Source organism: Hevea brasiliensis, chromosome 9 (genome assembly GCF_030052815.1).
Source record: "Hevea brasiliensis isolate MT/VB/25A 57/8 chromosome 9, ASM3005281v1, whole genome shotgun sequence".
NCBI classification, from domain to species: Eukaryota; Viridiplantae; Streptophyta; class Magnoliopsida; order Malpighiales; family Euphorbiaceae; genus Hevea; species Hevea brasiliensis.
In genome coordinates, this window is record NC_079501.1 from 88,093,013 (window position 1) to 88,101,963 (window position 8,951).

Consider the following 8,951-nt stretch of genomic DNA (forward strand, 5'->3'; position numbering starts at 1 on the left):
CTTTGGAGGAATTTCCAATTCTTTACTACAAACTTCCAACATGACCAAAACCTCACTCATGGATGGTCTATGGGAAGGGTTTGTCTGTATGCACTACAAGCCCACCAATAGCAGTCTTCTTGCAATTTCGTCTTCCTCTTTGGTTTTGAGGGAATATAATCCCAAGTCATTTTCAAATCGGAGACGGTGATAGATCCAATGTGGAAAATATATGTCACTTGCTGTTGGAATTCCACATTGTAAAAGGGCAATATATAAGTGGTTGGATTGCAACATTGACTTGACTAGTCATTTTGATGTGTAAAGCAATCGAATAACTTGTATAAGCCCGAATTAAAATGAATTAAATTGTAATTTTACCAGCACTCTACCGAATTTAACACTTGCATAGTCTGTTCTAATGTTTGCATTGTTTCTTCCACTGACTATTTCTAAAATCAGCATCCCATGGCTATACACGTCCGACTTATGCGAAACTCTTCCAAACCTTCTACTGTATACTTCAGGAGCAATGTACCCAATCGTCCCCCTTGCATCATCCATCGATGTGATACTTTCTTTTCTGGAGCATAGTTTAGAGAGCCCAAAATCAGCAATCTTTGGGTGAAAATTTTCATCCAAAAGGATGTTATGCGGTTTGATGTCCAAATGCAAAATTCGAGTGTTGCATCCACCATGTAGGTGTTCAAGCCCTTTGGCTATGCCAATTCCAACTTCATAGAAATTTTCCCATTGTAGGCAGCAACCGACTTTCCAAGTATTTCCATTGTAAATGAACTTTTCAAGTGAATCATTAGCCATGAACTCATAAATGAGTGCTCGTTTGTCACCCTCAAAACAGAACCCAAGAAGAGAAACTATATTAACATTGGAAGTCTTAGTAATACTAGCAACCTCATTGATAAATTCTTCCCCCATTCCCTTCACTTTCAAACTGTTGTTAAGGATCTTTACTGCCACAGGACGACCATCTAGTAAGCTCCCTTTGTACACAGTGCCATAACCTCCTTGACCTAGTCTAGTTTTGAATGAATCTGTCATTTTCTTTACATCTGAATAGCTGTATCTTTTTGGAGCCATGGATTGTCTAATCACTCTCTCAATATTCTGATGACTCTTAGTTCTTATATATTGGAAGGGAATACCCATTTGACTTGAAGATATCTTCCTTCTAAAGCTCCGAAAAGCATAAACAATGATAATAAATAGTAATATCCCGGCTGCCAATGCAAAACCAATAATAATGCCTGCATCTTGGAAAACTGTTTGCAGCTGAATATTTCTGCAGAAGCTGTATATATGGTGTAATTTTTGAAAGAGAAGTTGTATACAGGAGAATATCGTACCGTAGATTGTTTCAGATTGTTGTTTTTTATGGCAGACAAAATCCTGTGTGATTACATCAGATCCGCATATCCCACCTGATTCCTGGCATTTCTCACAGGGATAATGGTGGGCAAGATATTGTACTTCAAAACCTTGACTCACAGCTTCATGTACCGTCATGGATCCATTAAAGAGTTGAAAGAGAGCAGCTTGGGAAACTGGAGTTGCCAGGTGAGCTCTGCAACTTTCGTGAAACTGTGGTTTCTCAGTCAGCCATGTGATTTCATCTGCATAGTAATTATAAACACCAGCAGCTCGCATCTTGCATGTAAAATTAGACTGGTGCCCTGCATCTTGCATAGAGCATCCATAAATTAATGTAAGGTTTCTAGCAGTTGCAGAGTAAGAAAAAAGATGGTCATTCAAAGCAACATCTGGGAGATTTCCACTGCCAATACAAGGATCTTTTGATATGCTATATTGGACAATCTTCATCACATAATTTTCTTGATCTACTTCTAGGACGAGGAACTTCTGATTGCCAATTATGATGAATGAATCTTGATGATGCAGCCAGTTGAGACGGTAAGCATGATGACCACAAAATTCAGGAACATTTGATCCCCAGAAAGGGTACCCTATTCCTTCTAGGTGTCCACACTTACATTGAGCAGAGAAACACTTGTTGAAGAGATCACCATACGTCTGAAAGAGAATGGACAAGAAGGCGAGACTGAATAAAGAGAGAAGGAACTGATGATGCTTCATTTGAAACCGGAAATCTAGCTATAATAATGCCAACCAACGTATATATATGAAGATAACAAGAAGAAACATATATAATCCCATGTTTTCGCCGAATTGCTGTACAAGAAGCATATTGAGATTTCATTGCTGAGCCGAATGGTCAGGCAAGGCAAGTAAAATCAAAGTGAGAAGTGTTAATATTCATCAAGTAAAGGAATTGGAGAAACCTATTAGAGTAGATGATCACAATGGTTGTGAAGTGGTTTGCATTTGAAGGACGGGGGAATATTCTTTGCTTAAATTGTTTGTGTTTTGTTTTCCTTTTATAGAAGTTTCAGGACAGTTTAATCGATTGAATTTGTTACAGATGATAACGATGTGATTTTCTGGTCATATAAACAAAATCCTTCTTAATTGAAGTCCATATTTCTGAAAAAAAAAACATAATATTGGTTTTTATTTGTATCAACTAACTGATTTGCTAGAATTTTTTAGCTTGATACTCCACCTCAAGTTGAACATATATATAAAAAATGTTCAACTTGCTTAAAAAGCATTTGAATTGAGCAGGATGCAGAGGCTTTGTAAACATATCTAGCATCTGCTCTTTAGTATTCAAATACTCTAGCTTAACTATGCCTTCCAACACCTTTTCTCTGATGAAATGGTAATCAATTTCTATATGTCTAGTTCTTTCATGGAACATAGGATTCTTTGAAAAATGAATTGCTAAAAACAGTGTCTTATGTAATTCTATTGGCTAAGGAATTTGAATTCCAAAATCTGCCAGTAAAGAAATCAACTAGAGAATTTTAGAATTTGTTGCAGCCATGGATTTATATCTACGTCAACAGAACTTCGGGACATTGTTGGTTGCTTCTTTGACTTCCAACTGATTAATGACTGTCCCAAAAACAAATAAAATCCGATCAAAGCCCTTCTTGTTATACTACACCCTGCCCAATCACTGTTAAAGAAAGCAATTAACTTAAGCTCATATTGTTTTGACTGAATAAACCTTGGCCTAGAGAGTTCTACAGATACTTAAAAACTTTGTATGTTGCATTCATAAGAACCTCTAAAGGCTGGTCCATGAATTGAGATAGAACATGAACCCCATATGTTGTATACATCAACTTACCAACTAATTGTCTATTAACATTAGGATCTACAAGAAGATTGTGTATGTAAAAGTTGCAGGTTTACTTGCACAGGAACTGAACTTGGCTTAGCTCCAAGAACTACATACTCCTACAACATTTCCAACACTACTTTCTTTGAGAAATTGCAATACCGTCAACAGACCTAGCAATTTCTAAACTAAGGAAATACTAAAGCTTGCCAAGATCCTTCAATTTAAAGAATGCATTTAAGCTTATTTTCAATTGATCAATCAATAACTACTACCAATTACAATGTCATCTAGATAGACTAAAAGTGCAATGAAATCACTGCCTGATTGCTTGGCAAACAAAGAATGATCAGATTTGGATTGACAAAACCCTTCATTAAGTAAACTCTCTATAAGCATAGGGCCCATTTGGATCGCACATTCAAACTGAAATTAGTATTCAAATTGGAAGCAGAATAAGAAATGGAATGGCAAATTTTCATTTATATTTAGGTCATTGTAAAATTAAAGTCAGATTCCTTTTCAATATATTTCATTTGCTTATATAACTTATAGAATCGGAATCAAACATATTTTGTACTCCAATGAAAATCAACCTAAAATTTATTTATTTTTTTTACTTTTTAATTTTAATTATTATATGAGAATATAAAAATAATACTTTTAATTTTAATTAATTAAATTATATTTGTAATTTTTCAAATTTATTTAATTATAAGTAAAAATAAAAATAACATATTTTTATCTTTTTACTTTAAATAATTAAAATTAATTATATTCAAATTTTTATTTTAATTAATTATATGAAAACATAAAAATTATATTTTTACTATTTTTATTCTAATATGGTATAATTAATTATCATTATAATTTTTAATTTTAATTATCTATATGAAAATATAGAAATGGTTTTATCTTTTAACTATATAATTATTTTAATTTTAATTAATTATTTTAATTATTATAAATATAATTAATATAATTCTAATTATAATTATAATTTTTAATTAATTATTTGAAATGTAAAAATATTTTAATTACTGTAATTATTATAATTATAATTATAAGTAGATTATTATAATTTTTATTTTAATTAATAATATAAAAATATAAAAATTAAAATATCCTAATAAGTACATGAGCAAGATTGACTACATTATAAAATTATGACCCAGCCATTAAAGGAGAAGCCATATAAGTGCAAATTTTGCTCAATTTAAAAGGTACGCAGTTAACTTATTAGCACGTTAAAAAAAGGAAAATTGCCTATTTAATCCTTAAATTTTACTATTAATAACTTAGAGTACTCATATTTTAAAAATTAAACTATTTGATCCCTAAAATTTCATTTTATTAAAATTGAAAGTCCTGAAATTAACACTTAAACAATATGTTGAAAAACGTTGGATAAAATTATAATAATTTTTTAAAATTTTAAAAAATTTAGATAAAATTTTACTAGATGTGAAAATTTGATCAATTATGTTAGTATTTAAACGTTTAAATTAAATTACAATAACACAGAAAGGTTTAGTTTATTTTTATAATTAGCCCTCCATTTTAAGATAATTAAATTTCAGAGATTATATAATTTAATTTCTAAAATTTAGAGATCTAAGTGTTATTAGTGATAAAATTTAGGAATTAAATAGGAAATTTTAAAAAAATTGTTTAGAGTTTTAACGACGTGACAAAATAAATATTTATGGACTCAATAGCATAAACTGGAAAAGTTTGGGGGCAAAAGTTTGAAAAACTGTAAATTATGTTCTGTAATTCAAAATTACATACACTTGCGTTATGTTTCCTTCTCCAAGTTCTGTTCACCGGCAGGAAAAAGCAAAGAAACGGAGAGCTCATTGACGCGTCTACTTCTCTTTCTCGTGCATCATCTTCTTCATTGCATCATCGAAACACTTAAAAGAAAAGAACCCTAATCGACTGTGGAGCTAAGGTTAGATTCTGAATCCTTAGGGAATTCAGAAATTGAAAGGTTCTGGAAGCTTGTTCACTAGGTAAGTATCCAAGGATTATGTCATCATGCATTTTAATCATTAACTGTTTTTGCTAATATGGAAATTGATGGTAATTTTGAGAAAGGGTTATACTTAGATTTTGGAAATAGGGTTCCTCTTAAATTTGACTTCACATGATTGCTGCGTGCATGAGAGAAGTGGAGAATTTGCTGTGGATTTGAGAATCTTAAATTTGAATGTTTTTGATATGATGGGTCTCATCTTGATTCCTGTCATAATGATAACTCGACTCTTCATGAAATTCTAATTTTTGCATCATCTAATATTATTGTTTCATCACTTGTTTCAGATTTGGCCCTTTCTAATTAGCTGAGCTTTGATTAGGGATTTTTCCTCAAATCTAATTTTCCAGCTTTGTTTTGGGATTTGTCTCATATCTATTTATCTATCTCACTGCCCTCTTTTAATGGTAGAACTTGTCACAATCCAGTAGGTCCTGCAGAAATAGCAAATCTAATGGTTAGTTTTAGGAATCCAATGCTAATGGGTGCTAGCTTGGACTAACATAAAAGAGCTGGAAACTTGGCCCACATGCACACGAATGAGGAAGGGTGACTTTCCATAATTCAATCCAAGTACTTGTGTTTTAACCACTCTAGAAACAAGACTTCATAATAACTTGAAAGAACTCATCTCTTGGCAATGTGTGATAAATGTTAAGGAGCCAAGTTTGACTCGCTTATTTATATAACTACAACAAATGATAAGCATCTAAAAACATATCAAACATATCATCGTTTTGTGGCACAATTTTTCCGTTTGACCCTGCATATTCTAGGATCATATTCTTGAATTCTATCAGGTGTTGGCTTTCTAGAATTTGCAAGGCTGCTTAAATTACCAAGGAAAAACATCTAGATGTTCTTATTTCTTGTTGAAACTTTAGTCTCTATCAAAAGAATTGATTTCTTCAAGCATAAATCTTAGCAGTGCAAGGGATTAACATCAATCAGTTAGTGTTAACCTCCATACTAGTAGCAATAGATATTATTAGCATTGAAAAGTATGCTAGTACTAGGATCATATACAGATAGTGTTGAATAAGTACTGGTAGCATCATATGCAATGAGGCAGGGGAAAATTTCTGTTTCTTTTCATGTGCTAGACATGAGTATTTTGGGAGGGACGTACATATGGTTTTAGAAGTCATGGGTGTTAGGTTGGTATTTTGTGTAGTTACCTTATTCACGTATATTATTTTCAACTGATTTTTGTTTTTGTACTAATTGTTAGTTAAAATAAAGGACTGTTTTATTCACTATACTGATTTTCATTTCATTTCATTGCTTAGTACATATGTAATTAGTGTATATTCATTTCATTGCTAAATATTGATCTATGGGAAGAAAACTTCTCGAAGCTAGAATATTTGCTTCTTGGTGCTTTTCTCATGTCATCAACATTTTCTTGCTTCTTCTGTTTGAAAGCTAAAATTTTACAAGAATTTAATTCAATTGATTTATTTTTTGTCAATTTTCATATTTGAAATGAAAGAAATCAATTCTTTTTAACCTAAAAAAAATTCATTTTAAAAGTAGAAATCAAGCATGATTGCTTGAGAATTCAATTAAATTCTTATCTTGATTTATTCCACAGGAAGCCACTCTGAAGTTTGTTTTATGACAGACACCAGCTTTACTCCTCCATGATGATGTTTGCACTTAGAAGTTGAGATGTTACAGGAGTATAACCTGGCTTCTGATAGAAAATCTGCATTCATCAAAATTTTAATGGACTTATCATTCATGTTAAAATCAAATTTTATTTTTCTCTAGTCATAGATAAAAATTTGCAAAAATTTCCCAATTAGATACCGTCCTACATCATCAGGGGAAAAATAAGATTGATTTTTGTATATGCTAATCGTAACACAAAGGTATCAGTTGAAAATTTTTGTAGGGTGCTAGTTTGTCTGACTACTAATGCACAGACAATACAAAAGGGAAGCAAAAATAAATTTTCAACTCACTGTTCATACATCTGCACAAATTCATTAGCTATTGGATCAGATAAAGTATAGTTATCCAATAGTAGAAAAATTAATGAACATTTCAGAACTTCATATTCAATATCTTTCAATTGCAAATATATGTTTGTCACTTAATTAGACAGGAGTGGCAGAAGGATTTCCCGCTGAATTCTGAGGGGAAATGTTGTAAGGCTTTGGAGGGATTTCCAATTCTTTACTACAAGCTTCCAACATGAGCAAAACCTTGCTCATAGATGGTCTATGGGAAGGGTTTGTCTGTATGCACCACAACCCCACCAATAGCAGTCTTCTTGCAATTTCATCTTCCTCTTTGGTCCTGACAGAATATAGTCCCAAGTCATTTTCGAATTGGAGACGGTGATAGATCCAATGTGGAAAATATATTTTACTTGCATCATCTATTCTAATGTTTGCATTCGTCCTTCCACTGGCCATTTCTAAAATCAGCATCCCATAGCTATACACGTCCGACTTATGTGAAACTCTTCCAAAGCTTCTACTGTATACTTCAGGAGCAATGTACCCAATTGTCCCCCTTGCATCATCCATTGATGTAATACATTCTTTTCTGGAGCATAGTTTAGAGAGCCCAAAATCAGCAATCTTAGGGTGAAAATTTTCATCCAAAAGGATGTTATGCGGTTTGATGTCCAAATGCAAAATTCGAGTGTTGCATCCACCATGTAGGTATTCAAGCCCTTTGGCTATTCCAATTGCAACTTCATACAAATATTTCCATTGTAGGCAGCAACCGACTTTCCAAGTATTTCCATTGTATATGAACTTTTCAAGTGAACCATTAGCCATGAACTCATAAATAAGTGCTCGTTTATCGCCCTCAAAGCAGAACCCAAGAAGAGAAACTATATTAACATGGGAAGTCTTACTAATGCTAGCAACCTCATTGATAAATTCTTCCCCCATCCCCTTCTCTTTCAAATTGTTGTTGAGGATCTTCACTGCCACAAGGCGACCGTCTGGTAAGCTTCCTTTGTACACAATGCCATAACCTCCTTGACCTAGTCTAGTTTTGAATGAATCTGTCATTTTCTTTACATCTGAATAGCTGTATCTTTTTGGAGCCATGGATTGTCTAATCACTCTCTCAATGTCCTGTCTGGTAACTTTCTCAATCTTCTGATGACTCTTAATTCTCACTTTCCTAAAGAGGATAGCCATTTGATTTGAAGCTGTCATCCTTCTAAAGCCCCAAAAAGAATAAAAAATGAAAAAGAAAAGTAATAATATCCCAGCCAATGCAATGCCAATAATAATAATGCCTATCAAAGATTTCTTTGGATTTGATTCATGGCCTGCAACAATAAGTTGCGACAGATAAGCTTGAGGACTAGAAAAATTGAGACTAGAATAATACATTTGGAGGAATACTATACCTGGGGTAGTTCCAGGAGAAGGTGCATTATTCCTTGGTTGGTCTCTATGAAGGCAGAGAAAGTCATGCGTAGTTAAGTTAGATCCGCAGATCCCATCAGATTCCTGACAATTGACACACAATTCTCTATGAGCATGATATTCAACATCAAAACCTTCACTCAGAGTTTCATCTACTGTCTTGGATCCACCATAAAGTTCCATCAGAGCCGCCTGCGAAACCGGATTTGTCAGGTGAGCTTTGCAATATTTTTCAAGGATTGGTTTTTGAATCTTCCAGATGATTTCATTTGCATAGTAATTGTAAACATCTGTAGCTCTTGGATCG

At 33.0% G+C, this 8,951-nt stretch overlaps 2 protein-coding genes across 2 annotated transcripts; both read right to left on the reverse strand.

Annotated features, from left to right (window-relative positions):
• Window positions 1-56: 56 nt before the first annotated feature.
• Window positions 57-1,119, reverse strand: LOC110634230 (LEAF RUST 10 DISEASE-RESISTANCE LOCUS RECEPTOR-LIKE PROTEIN KINASE-like 2.5). The gene is made up of 2 exons (XM_021783176.2): window positions 361-1,119; window positions 57-221 (listed from the first exon to the last, which is right to left on the reverse strand). Exons 1-2 carry the CDS (start codon window positions 1,078-1,080, stop codon window positions 57-59), a joined length of 885 nt encoding a protein of 294 aa, XP_021638868.2. The 5' UTR covers window positions 1,081-1,119.
• Window positions 1,120-7,272: 6,153 nt separating this feature from the next.
• LOC110634229 (LEAF RUST 10 DISEASE-RESISTANCE LOCUS RECEPTOR-LIKE PROTEIN KINASE-like 2.4) lies at window positions 7,273-8,383 on the reverse strand. The gene has a single exon (XM_021783175.2). It carries the CDS (start codon window positions 8,315-8,317, stop codon window positions 7,346-7,348), a length of 972 nt encoding a protein of 323 aa, XP_021638867.2. The 5' UTR covers window positions 8,318-8,383; the 3' UTR covers window positions 7,273-7,345.
• Between the last annotated feature and the right edge of the window lie 568 nt (window positions 8,384-8,951).

Coding starts and splice junctions, on each gene's coding strand:
- LOC110634229 (XM_021783175.2), bottom strand. CDS start 8,317: ATGGCTCCAAAAAGATACAGCTATTCAGATGTAAAGAAAATGACAGAT.
- LOC110634230 (XM_021783176.2), bottom strand. CDS start 1,080: ATGGCTCCAAAAAGATACAGCTATTCAGATGTAAAGAAAATGACAGAT. Junction 222..360: donor TTAAATTCGGTAGAGTGCTG/GTAAAATTACAA, acceptor GAATTCCAACAG/CAAGTGACATATATTTTCCA.